General features: G+C 39.5%; 1 protein-coding gene and 1 pseudogene across 2 annotated transcripts; one reads left to right on the top strand and one right to left on the bottom strand.

Annotated features, from left to right (window-relative positions):
• Window positions 1–1176, bottom strand: part of LOC139013224 (E3 ubiquitin-protein ligase RNF168-like) — a 175872-nt pseudogene extending 174696 nt beyond the window's left edge.
• On the top strand, window positions 821–12351 carry CUNH14orf28 (chromosome unknown C14orf28 homolog). Of its 2 annotated transcripts, XM_070431757.1 has the most exons (6): window positions 821–1122; window positions 4476–5000; window positions 7104–7193; window positions 7956–8043; window positions 9330–9464; window positions 10427–10518. In XM_070431757.1, the coding sequence occupies exons 2-5, from the start codon at window positions 4477–4479 to the stop codon at window positions 9417–9419; spliced, it is 792 nt and encodes a 263-aa protein (XP_070287858.1). In that variant the 5' UTR covers window positions 821–1122; window position 4476; the 3' UTR covers window positions 9420–9464; window positions 10427–10518. The 2 variants fall into 2 exon arrangements, with proteins under 2 accessions (XP_070287858.1, XP_070287849.1); XM_070431748.1 differs by lacking the exon at window positions 7956–8043 and having other exon boundaries at window positions 10427–12351.
• The last annotated feature ends 9785 nt before the right edge of the window (window positions 12352–22136 follow it).

Genomic DNA, 22136 nt, shown 5'->3' with positions numbered 1-22136 from the left:
CAGGGCCTACTGAACAGCTATTATGGTTGAGCCCACAGACTGCAGCATTAAGCAACTCTCGCGCTTAAATTTCTGGCTGTCACTTCATGTGTAGAGTCTTATCATATCCAAACCAAAAATTTTTCATCACAAATTAAAGCTATCTACTTTATTTAGTGGATGTTAACTTCTGTTATAAATTACAGCATTTTGGCCAAGCATTACCTTCAACACTAAAGGCAGCATTTAATACACTAATTCAAAATTTTCCTACCAGTGGTTCTCAACCTTCTGGCCCTTTAAATACAGTTCCTCATGTTGTGACCCATCCATAAAATTATTTTCGTTGCTACTTCACAACTGTAATGTTGCTACTGTTATGAATCGTAATGTAAATATCTGATATGCAGGATGGTCTTAGGCGACCCCTGTGAAAGGGTCATTCGACCGCCAAAGGGGTCGCGACCCACAGGTTTGAGAACCGATAAAGCTTGAATAATTCTGAGAAAACAAAGTTTTCCCCCTCTAAGTTAAGAATTTGAGAAGGCAAGATCTAGAATCAAACACAAATCAAGGAAGGTCCAAAAATGGTACAAACCTCAAAAAGCCTAACGGGCTTGGCACTAAGCTCCTCCTCCGTGCAAAGCCTGCCCACTTTGGCTGCTCCACTTTTCCTCGGACGCTGGAACCACGCCCCTCCCTGCGAGGTCCCGCCCCCCGCACCTGATGTTCGCTCCCATTGGGCAAAGCTGAATGCTGTGTACACCCCCGACCCACGCACGTTTGACTGGGGCGTCTTTGCGCCTGCGCAGCAGCGCCGTCGGGCGTCTGGGAACTGGGGGCTGGGGGAAGGGAGGCGGAGGTCAGGCCGAATCTTCCTCCGTAATAAGCAACGCGTCCCGCGGTCCTGGCTCCGTGGGTCCGGTCGGATCGGGCCTGGGCGCCGGAGCTGCTGTGGCTCCCGCCGCGGCGGGTGCGATGGAGGCCGTGCCGGAGCCCACCACTCTCGCCGGGGGAGGCCGAGACAGCCGGCGGTTCTAGTACATGAGTCGGCGGCGGCAGCGACGGCAGCCCGGGCTCTCCATGAGCGAGCGGCGGCGGCGACGGGTGCGGTGGCACCGGCGGTTTTCGGTCCCCGAGGAGGTACGAGGATTCGGCTTCCCGGTGGACGGAGGCTGTCGGGTGTGGAAACGCCATCCGCGGCCCCGTCCGCTAGCCCATTGCCAGCAGTCCCAGGCGCTCTGCGGGGCCACTGCCTGGACGCAGACAGCGGCGTCCAGCCTTTCCACAGGCGTGTTTCGAGGACCCGCCCGCAGTGCGGAGCCAGTGCTCGGTGCCAGGCCTTCCAGGGTGCGGCGGGCAGGGGGCAGGGTGGGCGTGGCCGGAGCGCGGACCGGGGGCTGAGCTGGGTGCCCACCGGGCCCGCAGCGGGTACCTTACCTCCCCCCTCCGCCCCATCCCTAAGCCCCGCGCCGCTTCGTGGTGGGGCGCGTGGCTGTCTTTCCTATTATTTCAGCGCGCTGATTGCAGACGGGACCTTTAGGACTCCCGAGCTTTTAGGGAGTCCGGCATTCAATACCTTGGGGAAAGGGTCCGGTTTTCACGACCAATGTGGGGTACAGATTGTCACCCTTGGAAAGGACCGCAGGAAAAGAGGTGGTGCTTTGCCAAGGAAATACCGTAAGAGGTCAGGGCAGTTCAGCAGGTTTATTCAAACTGGAGGGCCTGTTGAGGCAGGAAAATAAAGACAGCAGGATAACTCCTCCAGGATTTCCAATGCCATGCCTAATGAGCATTCTTAGGTGTGGCGAAAGCAAGTCAGGGCTTTTCAGGCATTTCTTCATCGTTTTAAGTAATTTTTAGTAATTCTTTGGGACACATCACCACATTAGTGCTGATACCAGATTAAGTGCCTTTTTGTTCTTCCAGTCCTCTCTACCCCCCTCTTTTTTATTTTTCCTGAAAAAGGCTAAAGAAGTCTCATTGCAAATATATAAAATTGTAGTTTAATTCTCTTAAAGTATAAATGTTGCTTTGTAGAGCTGTAGTTACTCTTCATTTGGTCATGCCCAAAAGATAATTTGAAAAAAAGCACTAGAGATTTACCATTCCTTTTCAATGTAGTATGTAGGAGTGTGAACTCAAGCTCTTGATCCTATGACTTTGCTACAGAGTTCTTAAAAATTCAACAGAAATAAACCATGAAGAAATTTATTTTCATTTTTAAAGTATTTGAATGCCTTAAGATTTTTTTTTTTTCAAATCTGCCCCAGAAATATGTTAGTTCTGTAGAAGAAACTGAGTTTTGTGTTCTCTTAGGTTCCAGGTTTGCCACGCCCTCTTATTCCTAATTGGTTGACTAGAGCCAACCTGTTTCTATGTATAAACATCTACATTTCAGACTAAATATAGTATTGAATACTTTAGAGTGTAGAATATCTTTCTTCAAGCCAAAAATACTGTGTTTATAGATCATATAACTGAATTTTTAGTCTACTACTGTTGTAAAATCAACTTAAACTAAATTTTTCACGCAAATAAAATATACAGGTCCAAAGTATTGAGTGTTGGATTCATGTTATGCTTGGGAGGGTGTGGCACTTGAAAAGATGGTCAAAATAAGACACTGACCTCAGTTACTCCCTTCTCTTTTCCTGTTCCTCAGATGCTTCCCTTTTTTCATGAAAAATATACTTTTCCGTAAAAGTAATATATTGGAAAGACCATGATGTTTTTAGTTGACTTTTTTTATCCCAAGGTAAAGCAGTTTTCTATTCAGTTTTATTAGAACATCATTCTTTTTTTTTTTTTAATTTTGTTCTATATACCATACATATGACATGAACATGTTTGTTAGAATACTGTCGATGACTTTAAAAACAGAATACTTAGCTACCCTCAGAGTTGGGGGAAGGATGTGTACCAGTTTAAACAGAGAGGACACCTCAGTTCATTCCCAAAACGTGCAGAGTAGGGCATCAGGATACTTACCAAGTTCTGAATCAAATCTTCACAGCGTGGCCTCAAATTGTCAGATATATAGCGTGGTCCTAGATTGTAAGTAAAAATCCCAAAGTACATATAAATAATATTTGTATTGTGCTACTATTCAGCTAAGTCTCACGATTACTCTTCCTATGTTGTCTTTCAAAGCTAATTGGTAATTATTCTGTAGCCCGAATAAGGGTTCCATTACAGTTCATTTTATAAGTAAAACCACACATATTAACAAGAAAATGAAGTACAGCTTGTATTTTGGAGGGTGGAAGAAGTTTACATTAGGAATACCAAAACCAAATTTAGATTGTATCTTTAAATAGCTTTACCTTCATTTAAGATTTCTTATTACAGGGTTTTCCTATATCATTGAAAAAATCTGCGGTATAATATAAAGGCCTCTCCAAAAAAAAGGTTGCAGTTTCTTTTTTCCCCATCTTTATTGTTGAGAGTATTACAGATGTCTCCCCCACACTTTTCCCGCATTGCCCCCCTCCACCCGGTTTTCACTTGCCCCAGGCCTTCACCACCCTGTTGTCTGTGTCTATGGGCAATGCATATATGCATGTAAATTCTTTGGTTAGTCTCTTCCTGCCCACTCCCCCAGACTCCTTACCTCTGAGATTACCTCAGATTTGCCAGTCTGTTCCATGTTTCCATGCCTCTGGTTTTATTTTATTCATCAGTTCATTAGATTCCACATATAAGTGAGATTATGTGATATTTATCTTTCTGACTGGCTTATTTCACTTAGACCAGTGGTTCTCAACCTCCTGGCCCTTTAAATACAGTTCCTCATGTTGTGACCCAACCATAAAATTATTTTCGTTGCTACTTCATAACTGTAATGTTGCTACTGTTATGAATCGTAATGTAAATATCTGATATGCAGGATGGTCTTAGGCGACCCCTGTGAAAGGGTCACTCGACCGCCAAAGGGGTCGCGACCCACAGGTTGAGAACCGCTGACTTAGACTAATAGTCTCCAGGTCCCTCCATGCTGTCTCAAAGGGTAAGAGATCCTTCTTTTTTAAAGCTGTATAGTATTCCGTGGTATAAATGTACCACAGCTTTTTTATCCACTCATCTACTGATGGGCACTTGGGCTGTTTCCACATCTTAGCTATTATAAATTGTGCTGCTATGAACATAGGGGTGCATATATTCTTTCTGGTTGGTGTTTTGGGATTCCTAGAATATATTCCTAGAAGTGGGTTTTCCTATATCACAGATGAAAATCTTCAGTATAATTAATATAAGAGCCTATCAAATAGCCATTCAGTACCTCGAAAAAAGGTTGCAGCTTCTGAAGTGGTCTTTTCAAAGACCATGTATATTTCCCCCAAAATGACTCAAAGCTAGAATTGTCTTAAGATATTTTTGTTGCATTGGGACGCCATCTAACCAAATATAACTTAAATCTTTAGATAGCTTTATTTTCATTTAAACATATCATATGTAATCACATACATGTTCTACTTTTAATTTTTAAAATGCAGGATGAAGACACTGTTTGAAGAGATCAAAGCATCAATTAAAAATAACTATAATCAAGATCGCTCATTTTGGAGGCCTGTTCTTCCTTGGGGAGGTGTTTTTACTATCAAAGCTGGCCGCAAAGCAGTATCCTGTACACCACTCTATGTTGAAATAAGACTGAAAAATACCTGCACCATAGATGGATTCTTGATGTTATTATATGTCATTCTTCATGAAAATGAAAATTTTCCCAGGGAACTCTCTCTTCATTTAGGTAGAGAGTTTGTAGACTGTTTTCTTTATTTAATGGACACCTACAGTTTTACAACTGTGAAGCTACTTTGGATTTGGGACAAGATGGAAAAACAGCAATATAAATCTGAAGTTCATAAAGCTTCATTAATAATCGATTTGTTTGGGAATGAACATGATAATTTTACAAAAAATCTCGAAAATCTCATGTCTACCATACAAGAGAGTTACTGTTCCAATTGGCGATGCCCAATTCGAGTGCAGGAAGATCAGCAGCGTACAATTAATATAAAGTAAGTTTCTCTAACAGTCTTATCTGCTCTAAAGTTTGTTTTGTCACTTTTTTAAAAAAAATTTTTTTTTTGTTAATCCTCACCTGAGGATAATTTTTCCATTGATCTTTTAGAGAGAGCGAAAGAGAGAGGGAAAGACAGAGAGAAACATCGATGTGAGAGAAACACATCAATTGGTTGCTTCCTTCAGGTTTCCTGACCAGGGCCCAGGCAAGGGAGGAGCCTGCAACCAAGGTTCATGCCCTTGACCAGAATGGAACTTGGGACCCTTTGGTCCACAGGCCAATGCTCTTTCCACTGAGCCAAACCGACCAGGGCTATTTTGTCACTTTTAGAAACAGTATACAACTTTTTTAATGAAGTGCTATAAATATAAATATATAGTCAAAGTAATTCTTAAAGTACAACACTAATTAGACATAAATCAACCACACAAATTCAAGACTCTTCAGTCCCATGGCAGAAATATCCAAACATCTTAGAATTTACTTTACAAAACCAACTGATAACCATTTCGCTTGCAAAGTAATGAATTATTGAGAGTGCAAAATATATTGCCCTTGCTTTGATTTACTAATGTGATTTTGTAGATAATGAATTTCTGCATCACAAATGTAACCTCTTGAAAAACATTATTCAATATGTGTTTCCAATATAATGTTTCACCTTTTGAATAGATCTATGTTGAGTGGGCTAGTTCTACATGAATAAGAAGATTGAGCCGTGGCTCGGTTGGTGGCGGGTTTGATTCCAGGTCAGGGCATATACCCAGGTTGTGGGTCTGATTCCCCATGGGGGGCACATATGGGAGCAACTGATATCTCTCTCTTTCTCTCTCTCTCTCTCTCTCTCTCTCTCTCTCTCCCCTCCCCCTCCCTCTCTTCCTCTAAAATCAATTTTTAAAAAAAGATTGAAAGTACTCCATGTACTTTCAATAATTATAGACAGAAATCACAAACTTAGAACCTTAACACCTGGAGAAGATGTGGCTATGAGGAGCATTTTCACTGACTAGGAAAGGTGCTGGTAGCCTAAGTATTTTTCGCTTTCAGAACGAAGGCAGACCTCCAGGCTAGTAAATGACAGGGAGGAAGGCCAAACTGGCAAGCCCTATGGAGTGTTAGGAAACATTAAAGCCCCCAATGGACATGAGCTGGAAAAGGGATAATTGTCAGTGAAAAAACAAGACAGAAAAACAAACTCAAACACATTGTTGTCAGAAATTGTATTTGGCCGTATGGTCCAGAAAAACAGCCTAATAGATTGTTCTCTTTGAAGGATATACCTCACATACACTAACTTATTAAGTTCATATTTCTTTATTGCACATTTACTTTAATATTATTATATCATGGTACACTGAAGATATTTTATTCTTTTTAGAGTCAATGTCTCTCTTTTTCTGAAATATACTTTGTCCATTTTCCTGTATTGCTGATATAAGGATGTTGATTTTCAAATCTATCAGGCAAAAAAGTTCTGTTACTTAAAATCACAACTTAAAGTATTTCAGAAATTTGTCTTGTTTTTTTAAACTAATATTTTAATCTGAATATGTTTTGGAACTATAATGAAATATTTACAGTACTATATTAATACTAATATTTTGTGTTTCTCAATAAAATATTTTATTATACTCTACTTTTTAAGCTTTTGCATATTTTATTTAATCCTATATTTAAAACAACTTCTGAAATATGTGGAAAAAGTTTTTTAATAAACCAGGTAAGTGAGGCCAACAGTGGCTGCAACTTAGGCTACCAATTTTAGTAACTAATCAGCTGCCTTCCTGATTCTGGGCCCTAATTTCTTCCCCCTTCTGTTGAATTCTCTGGAAATTTTTTTAAAGTAACAACAACTGCATATTTCAGCATTAGTTTACAGAAAGATTTAATATTTCTTGGAAAGCTTCATGCATTGACATTTATTAAATGTAACTGGTTTCTCTACTATTTACAAGAAGTACAAAGATGAGTAACAGAGGTTATACTTTTATTGGATTTGCTTTAATAATGAATTGACTGGTAAATTTTGTAATCCTAATAATGTATTTGCCTGTAAAATGTTGAAGCAGTTCTTACATGCATTTTGCAATTCTTGTAGTCCTCCCCAAGAAATTCCACATGGAAACTTGATACGACTGGCTGTGGATGAGTTATTCTGTTCCAGGATTGAACTGTGTGAAGAGCGGGGGTGAGTATATGACATTTAAGATGAAAGTATTCTGTGTTTTTTATAAAGAAACCTGGACTGATATCTCTTTGATGTTAATACTATATGAAATAGCTACTCATAAGTATTTAAGAAGTCTAATACTTTAAAAATCTTAACACCTTCTAGTTTCCTATACTTATTCTGCATTGTCATTACCAAGTAGAATATAATACTACTAGAGGCCCAGCGCACAAAATCGTGCATGGGACAATAGGCCTAGTCTGCGATCAAGGCCATCTTCTGCCCACTCGCCAGTCCCCAGTCCCACCCCACTGCCGCCCACCCCAGTTCCCCGTGGTTCCCCATTCGCCATCCAGCGATGGGAGTCTGCGGGCCAGGGGGGAGAGACCAAGAGGTCTGCCTTCCACCTGCTTGCTAGTCCCCAGTCCCGCCCTGCCGCCACCCACTTCAGTTCCCCGTGGTTCCCCGTTCGCCATGATCGGAGCCTGCAGGCCTGGGGGAGGGACCAAGAGGTCGGTCATTCTGCCCACTCACCAGTCCCCAGTCCCGCCCCGCCGCCACCCACCCCGGTTCCCCGTGGTTCCCCGTTGGCCACCCAGCGATCAGAGCCTGCAGGATGGGGGTTGGGATCGAGAGGTGGTCAATACACCTCATAGCGACTGGTTGATCAGTCGTTCTGGTCATTAACGCCATTATGGTCACTGGCCTTTTATTATATAGGATAGTTATTTGATGAATACAAAGCAAATGCCTTTTCTTTTTTTCCCCACTGCTGAGTAGGTACAATAAAACCTTGCTTAACCGGAACCCAGATAGTCGGCACCCTCAATTAACTGGATTTTTTCTGCACTCCTCATTTAGGAGAAAGGTAAATTGCAACCAAAAAATTTAACATAATAAAATTTTTAAAAAATAGAAATCCAAAGGGGCAGAAAGAATATATTCATCTCAACCTCTTAATTCCTATATCTACATTATTGTACAATGAGAACAAATATTTAGAATGATGATCTTACAGCTAATTAATCACTGAAGAAGGAAAGAATAAAATATTTTCAGTTAATTGTACTTAAGTTCAGAGAGTGAACTAATGTATTTTAGCAATCAATACTAAAGCAAAATGGTTTTCCTGTTTATTTAGTTTAGTCAGTGATGTTTGTTAACCAAAATACTATACCCTGAACATTCCGGTTAATCGAGATTTTACTGTATAACTGTATTTGTTGAATTCTGATCCATATGCTTAATACCTGATGCTGCTAAGAAAATAGAATTTGCTTCATTCAATGGCAAAAGGAAGCAATTAGGGAATTATATCTCGTCTAAAGAGGCCTGTAAGAATCCTATTTTCACATCTCTGTCATTATTTCCCTTTGAAACCATCTTAGATAAAGAAAAATGTATCTAAAAATAAAAGCTACTCACTTTTATAAGCCTAGATAAAACAGCTAGCTTTTCCTGGAGTTTTTAAAAGTATCATTTCTTGCATATAGAATCTCAGTGCCTGTAAACTTCTGGAAATAGATATATAAGGGTGTGCAAAAGTAGATTTACAGTTTGAATACAAATAAATAATACAATCTATATAATAAAAGCCTAAGCAACTGTTACGGCGGAACGACCAGAACGACCAGTCACTATGATGCGCACTGACCACCAGGGGGCAGACGCTCAACACAGGAGCTGCCCCCTGATGATCAGTGCCCTTAGACAGATGCCGGGCTCATGGCTGGTGAGTGTAGCAGCAGTGGCAGGAGCCTCTCCTGCCTCCACTGCATTGCTAAGGAGCAGCGAGCCGAGTGGTAAGGAGCAGCGATCAGGTGGGTGGTAAGGAGTGAGGGCTCCCGGACTGCAAGAGGGCGCAGACTGGGCTGAGGGTCCCCCCCCCCCCCGCCCCCGCCCCTGCTGCATGAATTTCATGCACCGGGCCTCTAGCACTAAATAATAATACAAGAATAAACTGTTTCGTGTACTCACAACTCTAAACCTACTTTTGCCCACCTTGTATAAGGTATTAATATAGCTACACTATTATTACCCATTCCTAAAATAGATATTTGTGCTTATGACATGAAGTAATAAAGACAACCCAAAAGTGATAAAAGGCAGCTTTATTCCAAGTTTAATAAAGTTCATGCCTACTTTCAATTTTAGGTGTGGTGGCTTAAGAGAATTCTCCCAACGAGTTTTCTGCCATGGGGCGCCTCCTTTTGTTGTCTTAAATATGCAGCATTGGAAATCTGAAGATCTGGCATATGTACCCTATTATTTGGATTTATCTGATCACAAGTAGGTGGTTTTTTGTTTGTTTTATAAAATTAGTCAAAAATAAATTTATTTTATGTTTTTCTGCTATTCTGGTATGACTTTTTCTAGCCCGTAAGGAAATATTATTTAGATCATGGCTGTCTTTAAATTTGTGTATACTGAATAGGATCAGCATCTACTACAGGAAGTTAGTTGCCGACAGGGTGCATATTGGTTAGGTGCTTGAATTATGGAATAGAAAGAATTGGGTTCAAACCCAGCCCCACCATTTATAAGCTATGTGACTGTGGACCAGTAAGGTCACATAGCTTATAAAACAAGTTCACTTATCAGTTTTCTTATCTATAAAGCAGAGATGACAATATCTATCTGGGGTGCCATTACTGTGAGGATTTAATTTACATAGCACACGAAAATGTTTAGGATAGTACCTATATATAGTAAGCAGTAAATTCTGATTATTACTGGTATTTCAAGTCAAAGTAGTATATGGTATGAAGTCATCATTTAAAAATAAAATATTACTGGCTCTGGCCAGGTAGCTCAGTTGGTTGGAGCATTGTCCCAATGCGCCAGGTTTGCAGGGTTCAATCCCCAATCAGGGCATCTTTAAAAAACTTTTTAAATAAAATGTTACCATCATTATTATAGATAAAAATATCGCATACAAATTAGGACATGCAGGGTTCCTTTAACTTTTTGCTCTAAAAGTTTTTTGTGTGTTTTCTCTTAATAGAACCATACTGGTTATGAATTAAGATATATATTTTTTTAATTCTTAAATTATATCAATTTTTTAAATTCTTAAATGTTTTATTCTTAATTACCCATTATTGTACATTAGTTGTTTAGATGGATATCTTTTTCAGGGAATACAATGCAAACAATCTCAATTTTTTTTCCTTAGTTAAGAATTTAAGGAATATTTCTCTTAAGAACAAAGTATTGTAATTTTCTGCTACACTTTGTCATTGAATTTACAGGTATTTGTTGGAAGGTGCCACATTATTTAACAAAGAGGAACATCATTATTCTGCAGCTTTCCAGATTGATGGACATTGGATGCATTATGATGGCCTCAGAAATGTGAATTTAATTTTGTTAAATAAACCCCCAGAGTTTCTCCTCTTGTCATCATTGGTTTATATTCGAGCAGCAGAGAAATAAATATAGACTGATGCTAAATTTAATTGTTTTCCCTCCTGCCCATGCTCCCTAAGATGAAGGGCTTTTATTTTGTATATACTTGGTATCCAAGAAAAATAGTTCAACTATATTAGTTTCAGAGGTGTATTTTCCAGTGTCTAGCCCCAGGGAAATATTTTATATGGAGAATCTATGCAAAAATGTTTGTATCTCTTTTTTCTATATCGTGGGTTATTTTTATACAAGCATATTTTATGTTGAGAGAAAATATATCTTTGTATTTTTTATTTATATGTACCTCAAAGATTTTTTTTTACAATTCTGTCCTTGAATCTAAGAAAATACTTTGTCATTGAATTCTCAAAATTTTTGTTTATATTCAGCTAAAACCTGGGTATAAGTCACTGTTTCAGTTTATATAAATTTCACAGTTCAAAATGTATTTGACTTTATTTCTTTGCCCTACCTCACTATAATCCAAAGTGCACTATTGGATTAGTATGTATTTGAATGTACAAGTTATAGATGGCTTAGTCTATTTTACCTGTTGTTTTGCCTAATTTTTAAAATTTTTGGTGAGAATGATTTTTCTGGGCTTGGATAATTTTTTACAATGGCAAATTCCTTTAACCACTTGCTAAAGTATTATAAACCTGCCAGTGGATTTTAAGTGTTAACTAAGTTCCTGAGCGTAATTGGAGTTATTGTTCAAAATAAATTATATAACTAATCTAAACATCTATCTCCTAATTAAATGTAATGGAAATTCTTCAGTAGAAATGTATTTTTCAGATAAGACAACCATAAAAAAATTAGGCAACTGGATGTTTACTAATGTTGGATTAACAGTAGAAATGTACTTTAAATATATACTTAAGAAAAAAATGGGTGCTTGGGAATATTTCTTTTCCTAGTAAGTCATACTGCCACAGGGAAAAAAAAATACCTAAATTTTTATAGTAATATCTGCTAGCTCCCTTATAAATAGTAAATTGGTAAAATCAGGCTTTAATTTGCAATAAAAATCACTAGGATTGTATAGATAACAGAATATTGTGTTTCTCTTCAAAGACCCTAAGATCTCTCTTTTGTGATGTAAAGGAAAAAATTAAGTAATGTTCTTAAGGAAAAATATTTTTTGAAGTTAATTACAATTTTTTTGTGTTTACATTTCATTTCTACCATAGGTTTTGGGTTGAGATTGAGCACAACATATTGGAGATTTCTATATGATAACCCAGGTCACTGCCATATACCAAATTGCTAAGTTTTAATTTAGTAAATTAAGTCTTAAATTGGCATAGTGCCACATTGAGAGAATATACTGAAGAATGGATAAATGTGAGTGAAACTTTGTTGAGAATGCCTCACTTTGAGCAAATACTAAGAAAATTCCTTTTTTACATAAGATTAAAAATACTGATTTATTTTACAAAAAACTTCACCCCAGAGTTTATTTAAATAGTTCCCCACGTGTATTTAAATAGAATTTGATTTGCAGTAAACTTTTCTAGGGACACCTTATTGCATGAATCAGAGTACACAGAAACACAAATTCTAGTATATACATAAATGGTATCATTAACAAAATTATTCCTACTGCAGATTTATTTTTTTAGGAATTGCACTTTATTTGGAATGATGTTAGTTTATCACAAAACAGTGACTTACCTACCTCACAGGGTTGTTGTGAGGAATTAGATATTTGTTAAAAACTTGACTACCTTGAACATGCTAATAAACGTATTTTTTCTACCTCTTTCATGTACAGGAAAGTCTCCCAGATTCTTACTAATGAACTTTTCAGATCTTTTTTATTATTATTTAGACAGTAGCTCCTATGAGTAATGGATTTATTAATGTGTAATGGAATTTTTAAGTATGTCTTCTGGCTGGGGTTTTAAGATAATAGGTAGTTAATTTTTATGGTGATGGTTGATTGGTAGAAAGAAAAAATTATCCCTGCTGACCAAATAGTAGAAAAGGGGTGAAAAAGAATGAATTCGATTATTGGCAGAATGTTAAGGTGAGAGCATGGAACATTCTTTATAACCTTAAACACCCTTAGAGAAATTGGGGTGAAGGGGCAAAGTTCTGAGGGAATAATCAGAATATATTTTTAATCAAAATGCCACAAATCATAACTATACCTATGGGGAAAGCAAAAATGATTTTTAAACCCTGGCCTCAGAGGGGTATAAAGAATAAATACAGCAAATTTAAGGAGGAATTTCCAGTTTCTCTTCAGAAAAAGAAAACTTTTCCCTCCCAATTTAGCAGATGATCTTACTTAGATGTATTTTTCAGGGTGACTTTTCATTATTAATTATTAGACTTTATTTAATATCTGAGGCCTTCTCACTGCATCTGATCCTATCAAAGAGGGGAAAAAACTAAAGGTAACTGACTACAGGCAAGCTTTGCATGCTTACTAGGGTAAATTCTATATCTATCACATTCTCAGATTATGAGCAAACAACTAAGCTATATAAGCAGATAACTACTATGACATAAAAAGCTGTACTTGTTAAACATATCAACAGTTTGGTTTTATAATTAAATGAATTCATGACAGTTGTTTGAAAATAATTGTAATACACTATAAGAAGAAAGGGTAAGCAGTTCATGTAAAAATGACTGCAACAAGTATTAAACTACAGCCAAAGCAAACGTATACACAGTGCGGCAAAAGTAGAATTACAGTTGTTTGTATGGAAAATAATACAAGAATAAACTCTGTCTCGCCTACTCACAACTGTAACCCTACTTTTGCCTCACCCTGTATTCTCATCATCCTTTGTTAATGCTCCAACATTTAAAAACAGCATCAAATGTTTCTGCATTAAAAGCTAAACTCACATAGCTTTTGAAGTGCATCTTAATGCTGCCTTACTAACAGGTTTCAACCCACCCTGCTGACCCTGCGTTCACTAGGGTCACCTGGACAGCCTTTAACTTCAAATTTTAATTTGATTCTGGGGAAAACATAAACTTTTACTCTATCTCTGGGAAATTGAGAAAGAAGTTAGTGGGGAGTCTCTGTAAAGTAATTTCTTTATATGCTGATACCTACCTGAGTGGGTATATTAGGTTATTTACCCTCAATGAGCAATCAGTTCTATAGACCTCCATTCTTTCCTCAATGAGGTCTGCTGGAAGCTATCAAGAGAAATTATCTTGAAAATGAAAAAGTGAGCAGCTCTTTAGGGCCCTCAAAAGTGATATGGCCCTGACCGGTTTGGCTCAGTGGATTGAGCATCGGCCTGCGGACCGAAGAGTCCCAGGTTCGATTCCAGTCAAGGGCATGTACCTTGGTTGCGGGCATATCTCCAGTAGGGGGCATGCAGAAGGAAGCTGATTGATGTATCTCTCTCATCAATGTTTCTGACTCTCTATCCCTCTCCCTTCCTCTCTGTAAAACAGCAATAAATTTTTTTTTTTTTTAAACTGATATGGACTAGAATAGGAGTTTGGGAGCAAATAATCTGTGTGGTCAAGTTAGCCATGGTAGAATTAGAAATCTGCTATTCCACCCAGCCAGCATGGCTGAGTGGTTGAGCATCGACCTATGAGCCAGGAGGTCACAGTTCGATTCCTGGTCAGGGCACATGCCAGGGATGCAGGCTCAATCCGGGGGGGGGGGGGGGGGGGGGGGGGGGGGGGGGGCGCGTGCAGGAGCCAGCCAATCAATGATTCTCTCTCTTCATTGATGTTTCTATCTCCCTCTCCCTCTCCCTTCCTCTCTGAAATCAATAAAAATATATTTTTTTTATAAAAAGAAAGAAATCCATCCTAGCTGATTTGGCTCAGTGGATAGAATATTGGCATGGACCAAAAGGTCCCGGGTTCAATTCCAGTCAAGGGCACACATCTTGGTTGCAGGCTCCTCTCTAGCCCAGGCCTGGTTGGGGCACATGCAGGAAGCAACCAATCAATGTGTTTCTCTCACATCGATGTTTCTCTCTGTCTTTCCCTCTGTCTTCCACTCTCCCTAAAAATCAATGGAAAAATAACCTCGGGTGAGGATTAACAACAACAAAAAAATCTGTTGACCACAATGACATATCACCTTACCCCTATCAGAAGGGCTATCATCAATAAACCAACAAACAAGTGTTGGTGAGGATACAGAGACAAGGGAGCCCTCATGCACCTTTGGTGGGAATGCAGATTGGTGCAGCCACTATGGAAAGCAGTGTGGAGTTTCCTCAAAAAATTAAAAATGGAACTGCCTTATGACCCAGTGATTCCAGTTCTGGGAATATATCCAAAGGAACCCAAAACACTAATTGGAAAGAATATATACACCCCTATGTTCATTGCAGCATTTTTTACAATAGCCAAGATTTGGAAACAGCCCAAGCTATGGTCCAGCCTTGGCCAGTTTTCTCAGTGGTTAGAGTGTCAGCCTATGCACTGAAGGATCCCAGGTTCAATTCTTGGTCAAAGGCACACAGCTCAGTTGCAGGTTCCCCAGCGGGGGTGAGTATGGGAAGCAACCAATCAATGTGTCTTTCTCGTCTAGCTGTTCCTCTCTCACCACCTCCTCCATCTCTTCCACTCTCTCTAGAAATCAGTGGATAAAAAGCTATGGTACACAATGGAATACTACTTGGACGCAAAAAAAAAACACTAATAATAGAGGAATATGCAAATTGCTGTGACACCATCACGTAACAATCAATCAGGACAGGGACGGGGCCACAGCAGAGAGCTCTCAGCTTGCCTGCACCAGGGGTTCAAAGGGCACGGAGAGGAAGGGAGAGCAGATAGGCAGTTAGGGGGATCAGGCCAGGAAGGGAGCTCAGATAGGCAGTTAGGGGGATCAGGCCAGGAAGGGAGAGCAGATAGACAGGGGAATCAGGCCAGGAGGGAAGTGCAGATAGGCAAGGGAATCAGGCCAGGAGGGGAGAGCAGTTAGGGCGATCAGGCCAGCAGGGGAGCAGTTAGGGAGATCAGGCCAGCAGGGGAGCAGTTAAGGAGATCAGGCAGGCAGGCAGGTGAGCGGTTAGGAGCCAGTGGTTCCGGATTTCGAGAGGGATCCCAGATTGGAGAGGGTGCAGGCCAGGCTGAGGGACGACCCCCCGTGCACGAATTTTGTGCACCAGGCCTCTAGTAAAATAATAAAAAATGATGAATAGACCTGGTAAGCATTATACTAAGTGAAATAAGCCAGTCAGAGAAAGGTAAGTACCAAATTATTTCACTCATGTGGAATCTAATGAACAAAATAAACTAACAAAATAGAAAATGACTAATATAGAAAAAACCAAGATGGCAGCATAGGTAAACACCGGAGTTTGCTGCTGTGAACAACCACTTCAATAATACAACTAAAAGATGGAACGGACATCATCCAGAACCACAGGAAGGCTGGCTGAGTGGAAATTCTACAACTAGAAGCAAAGAGAAAAGCATACCGAGACTCAGAGGAGGCACAGTGCGGAAGTAAAATACTAAGGTACAGAGGCGTACTCGGAGCGGGCTGTCGGCTGAGGGCGCAGTTGTCGTTTTCAATCGGGAGGGAGTCTCAGGCTCTGAGCTCCAGTTCCGGGCGAGTCTCTAGGGACCCAGACTCATACGGGAGAAGCGGGACTGTCTGGCATCGGTCGGAACTTGAGGGCAGCTTTCTCTCCGAGGGGCTTACAGTGATTACCAGGACATTGAGAAGCAGAGCCTCTGAAGGCAGCACTGAGAGCAGCCATAACTGCTAGTCCCGCTCTGTTGATCCCATGGGACTCACCCTGCCCAAGCCCTGCAGGGAGGCTTTTGCTGGATAGTCTCAGGCAAAGGCTAGATTAACACCTCCCTAGAGATCCAGGAGCCAGGAAACCCAGAGGTCTGAGTGGGACCATCCAGTTTGCAGCTCCGTGGAACCATAAGGGACACACTCAGGGGGCAGACTCAGTGAGCACCAAAGCCCCATTAAAGCAAGTCTTGCCCCAGAGGGGTGTCTCCAGCACAGAAGTTCTCCCACTGAAGACACAGCTGATTCTCACAGCCAATTGGCCTGAAGGCCAATTCCTCCCAGTGATACCTACAACAATCAAGGCTTAACTACAACAAGACTGTGCACAAAGCCCACAAGGGGATGCACCAAGAATGTCCTCCTCAGGTAATTGGGGAGGCTGAGCCACTGGGCCCTAGAGGACACTTAGCACAGAAAACCACTTTATCAACACAGGGAAGCATAAAAAATGCGGAGACAAAGAAAAAGGAAACAAATGACAGAAATGGAGGAAAGCAAACTACTGGATATAGAGTTCAAAACCACACTTTTAAGGTTTTTCAAGAATTTTCTAGAAACTGCCAATAAACTTCATGAGATCTACAAGAAATCTAATGAGACCCTCGAGGTTGTGATAAAGGACCAACTAGAAAGTAAGCATACACTGACTGAAATAAAGAATATTATACAGACTCCTAACAGCAGACTAGAGGATTGCAAGAATCAAGTCAACGATTTGAAATACGAATAAGCAAAAAACATCCAACCAGAAAAGCAAAATGAAAAAAGAATCCAAAAATACGAAGATAGTATAAGGAGCCTCTGGGACAGCTTCAAGCGTACCAACATCCGAATTATAAGGGTGCCAGAAGAAGAGAGAGAGCAAGATATTGAAAACCTATTTGAAGAAATAATGACAGAAAACTTCCCCTACCTGGTGAAAGAAATAGACTTACAAGTCCAGGAAGCGCAGAGAACCCCAAACAAAAGGAATCCAAAGAGGACCATACCAAGACACATCGTAATTAAAATGCCAAGAGCAAAAGACAAAGAGAGAATATTAAAAGCAGCAAGAGAAAGAAAGTCAGTTACCTACAAGGGAGTACCCATACGACTGTCAGCTGATTTCTCAACAGAAACTTTGCAGGCCTGAAGGGAGTGGCAAGAAATATTCAAAGTGATGAATGCCAAGAACCTACAACCAAGATTACTTTACCCAGCAAAGCTATCATTCAGAATTGAAGGTCAGATAAAGAGCTTCACAGATAAGAAAAAGCTAAAGGAGTTCATCACCACCAAACCAGTATTTTATGAAATGCTGAAAGGTATCCTTTAAGAAGAGGAAGAAGAAGAAAAAGGTAAAGATACAAATTATGAACAACAAATACACATCTATCAACAAGTGAATCTGAAAATCAAGTGAATAATCTGATGAACAGAATGAACTGGTGATTATAATAGAATCAGGGGCATAGAAAGGGAGTGGACTGGCTATTTTTGTGGGGGAAAGGGGTGAGGGGGATGCGGGAAGAGACTGGACAAAAATTGTGCACCTATGGATGAGGACAGTGGGTGGGGAGTGAGGGAGGAGGGTGAGGTGGGAACTGGGTGGAGGGGAGTTATGGGGGAAAAAAGAGGAACAAATGTAATAATCTGAACAATAAAGATTTAATTTTAAAAAAAATGACTAATAGAGAACAGACTGACAACTGTCAGAGGAGAGAGAGGTTGAGAGGCTGGGTGAAAAAGGTGAAGAAATTAAGAAGAAGAAAAAAAACTCATAGACACAGACAACTGTATGTAATTCCCAGAGGAAAGGAGGATCAGAGGAGGTAGAAGAGAGTATGGGGGGGCGGGGGGGGGGGGTGGAGAGGGAGATTTTTTAAAAAAGAAATCTGTTCTTAGTTTTATTACTTCCTTGTTTTCCCTTTGAATTCTGTAGTGTTATTTTTTTTTCTTTTTTAAAATATGTTTTTATTGACCTTATAGAGAGAGGAAAGGAGAGTGACAGAGAGATAGAAACCTCAATGAGAGAGAATCATTGATCAGCTGCACTGAGGGTTGAGCCTGCAATCCGGGCATGTGCCCTGACCATGAATCGAACTGAGTGGACGCTAAACCACCAAACCACATCGTCCAGTTTTTTGGGTTTTTTTTAATATATTTTATTGATTTTTTACAGAGAGGAAGGGAGAGGGATAGAGAGTTAGAAACATCAATGAGAGAGAAACATTGATTACCTGCCTCCTGCACACCCCCTACTGGGGATGTGCTGGCAACCAAGGTACATGCCCTTGACAGGAATCAAGCCTGGGACCTTTCATTCTGCAGGCTGATGCTCTATCCACTGAGCCAAACCGGTTAGGGTAGCTTTTTCTTTTTTTAATCCTCACTTGAGCACTTGAGGACTTAGAGAGGAAGAGGAGGAGGGAGGGAGGGGGGGGGGAGAGAGAGAGAGAGAGAGAGAGAGAGAGAGAGAGAGAGAGAAAGAGAGAGAGAGAAAGGGAGAAGCGAAACATGGATCAGTTGCCTCCTGTACACTCCCCAAGTGGGGATCAAACCCTCAACCCATGTGTGTGCACTGACCAGGAATCAAACTGGCAACCTTTGGGTGCACAAGATGATGCTCAACCAACTGAGCCACTCCAGCTGGGCTGTAGTGTTACTTTTTAATATAATTATAAAAATAACATATCAATTAGTTTTTACGAAATCAATAAGTCCCAAAAAAAAGTGTAAAGAAAAAAATGATCACCTGTGATTTCTCCACGCAGTGAAAATCATTGGTTCATACTGGTAAAACCTTTTTGAAACATCCAGCATGGCTGCCTAGTACTGAAGAGGACCAAGAATCAAGGAGTTAGGGCTTTGAAATAAGAAATGTATACTCCTGGAGACACAGAACCTAGAGACAGAACCTAGTGAGAGAACATGGCAAAAGATCCTGGACAGAATCTGGCTACAGAACTTGGCTGGAGAACCTGGATAGAACCTGGCTGGAGAATCTGCCTAGAGAACCTGACTACAGAACCTGACTACAGAACCTGGCTGGAGATCCTAGACAGAATTTGGCTGGAGAACCTGGCTACAGAACCCGGTGACTGAACCTGGCTGGAGAACCTGGAGAACCTGGCTAAAGAACCTGGTGACCAAACCTGGCTGGAGAACCTAGTGAGAGAACATGGCAACAGAACCTGGCAACAGAACCACACCAGAACTTCACTGGAGTTCCTGATCAGAACTTTGCTGGAGATCCTGACCAGAACTTCGCTGGAGATCCTGACCAGAACTTGGCTGGAGATCCTGGTTAGAGATCCTGGCTAGGCTGCTGATCAACTGAAGGCTGACTCCCTGTCATTCCTTCTTCGCCGACTCCGTCCACACCTTTGGGGACCCCTGGACCTGCTGGGATTGGACCCCAGCAGTCATTTAACTTCTGAGTTAGTCAACTTCTGTTATATGAGAAGGTTGGACTAATTAATGGTTGCAAACTCAAATGAGTATAAAGGCCAAACGTATAACAAATAAGTGAGATGGTCCAATTGGCTGTGATGTACTAAAGAGCACAGCCTTACTAGAAGAGAGAGGCAGCTACACAGTTGCTATTGACTGTGGTCACACTGGAATCTATGCCTGGTGTTGGCAGATCTTTTGCTTTCTTAAAGAAAGTCAGAAATCAGGATTTTTTAAAAAGTTCTATCTCCTGCTTTTAAAAAATTGAATCATTTAAAACACAGAGTAGATATAGGTTGACTAAATCTTGGTCAATGACTTGTAGATGTTTTTTGCTCTTGCTATGTAAAATAATGATTCTATGTAAATGAATATTCTAATACTTATTCAATTTGTTCTAGAAATCACTGTTATTATAAATAATATCTCATATAATGTTTGAAAGTGGAAAGAAAGTGAGAGAAGAAATTTCAAACCACCAAGATTTTACTAATATTTTGGAGGAACAAACATATTTTAAAAATATAATCTGAAAGCCCTGTTCTATTATTATCTGTGTGTATATTTATAAACATAGATGTATATGTAATTAGTATATGTATTATCATATATACATATATTTATTTTACATGCAGAATTTAAAGATTTACATTTTACATTTATGAAAATTTACATTTGAATTTACAGTTTGTAAATTCATGCCAAAGACTTACCAAATTTTAAAGTGCAGATTCTAATTTAGCTAGAAGATAAGAAAAAAAATGAAAGACAAAAAAAAAATAATAATTTAGCTGAGAAAGGTTGAAAACTAGACAATGATGTCATTGCTTTGATAAACCAGTTTCCTAAACTAGCCAGTCCTTGGGAAATGAGCAGCTTAAAAATGTTTCTGCCTGTGCTAAAACTTGAAATGACTGTTTAATCTTTCTTGGTCATGACCTGTATGCTAAGAATATTTTTGAGAAGCTACATGTTTTCAAGACTGAAAATGAACTAGCTCAATCACCTCCAATAATTCAAACTATAAAAGATTTTCAAGTTCTCTTACAAGAGCTCTTTGTTTCTCAGGTCACAAGAGCCTTAAACTGAATAACAGTCTTTATCAACATATAAAAATAGGTGGAAAGAACTCACCACCATGAACCTGGCACAGCATGGGGTTCTGTAGGGATAATGAAAACAGGTAACATTTTCAAGGAGCCAAAGTTTAGTCAGCCTCAAGCAAGAATGTAAATATTTGGCACTATTCTGTTAGCTTCTCAAGAAGATTACCCAGGGGAATTTAGAATCTCCTTCCTGGATTGAGTTTACAAATAGGCTAGACATAAATCTAAAGGATGCTCATTTTCTTTCTAACTTTGTTAATGCTCTGTGTTTCAACTTCTTTGGGGGTAAGAGTATCGTGTTAAAAGAAAGTAACTTCAAACTTCCTTCTTTTGGAGTTTCTTCCAGGTTGCAAATTGCATTTTTAGCACAAAAGTAAATAGAGATGGTTACATATTAGCCAAAAGATTTATCACAGAATAAAACATAAAATTTCATTGACATTCTGTAGATTAGAGAGTGTTAGAGCTGGAGGAAACTTTAGCAGTTTCTTAGCAGTTGTCCTACCCTCTTAGGGAGTTAAGCTAGTTATCTCCAAGACCCTTCATAGTCATTTGTCAAATGAGGCAGCTGAGTCCCAGGGTCAAAGTTTATATTTACTGTAGATCAATCTCCCAGAGCAAAGGGAGTTGACTATAAAAATACCAGAATAAGTTCAGATAATGAATAATTGGCAACAATTTATATGGCATTTCAAAGAAATAGGGCGAAATTGTTCTAGTACTTGAAATCCTAGAAATAACATTTACTAGCCTATCTTTTTCTTTAATCTTAAACAAATTCTAGCATATCTTGTATATATATATATATATATGCAAACCTGTTCTGTAATCACAAGCAGTGATGCTCACCAAAGATTTTTTTTCCAGTTTCTAATCTAGATGTTTCACTACTTAATGGCAGTGGAAGTAACTATGTGACATGAAGAGTAAATGTTCTTTGACATGAGCCTATAACTCTTCTTTTAGGCAGAAAGTAAATGAACATTTCATTTTTGTAGTTTTAATTTTTATCATGAAATTGCTGCAAAAGGATATTTGACTTCTATATAATTTTGCTAGATATTAAAAAGAAAAAGTAATTCTGTGTCTGGGATTTTATATCATAGCAAAGTTAAATAAATACATAAAATCTCATCAAATGTTAGACTCTCAGAGAAGAGAAAGAAATTTTGTGTATTGTTCTCATTGCTCAGCAGAGCTGAGAATAGGAAGCAGGTACTATTAAGTTTTAGTCTTTCTCCTTTCAGATCAGAATATACA

The sequence above is a fragment of the Myotis yumanensis genome, unplaced genomic scaffold, assembly GCF_028538775.1.
Source record: "Myotis yumanensis isolate MYYU_CA2020_CCGP unplaced genomic scaffold, mMyoYum1.0.hap1 SCAF_1, whole genome shotgun sequence".
NCBI classification, from domain to species: Eukaryota; Metazoa; Chordata; class Mammalia; order Chiroptera; family Vespertilionidae; genus Myotis; species Myotis yumanensis.
Note: the sequence above shows the minus strand (reverse complement) of the source record. Positions and strands in the feature narration are given on the sequence as shown.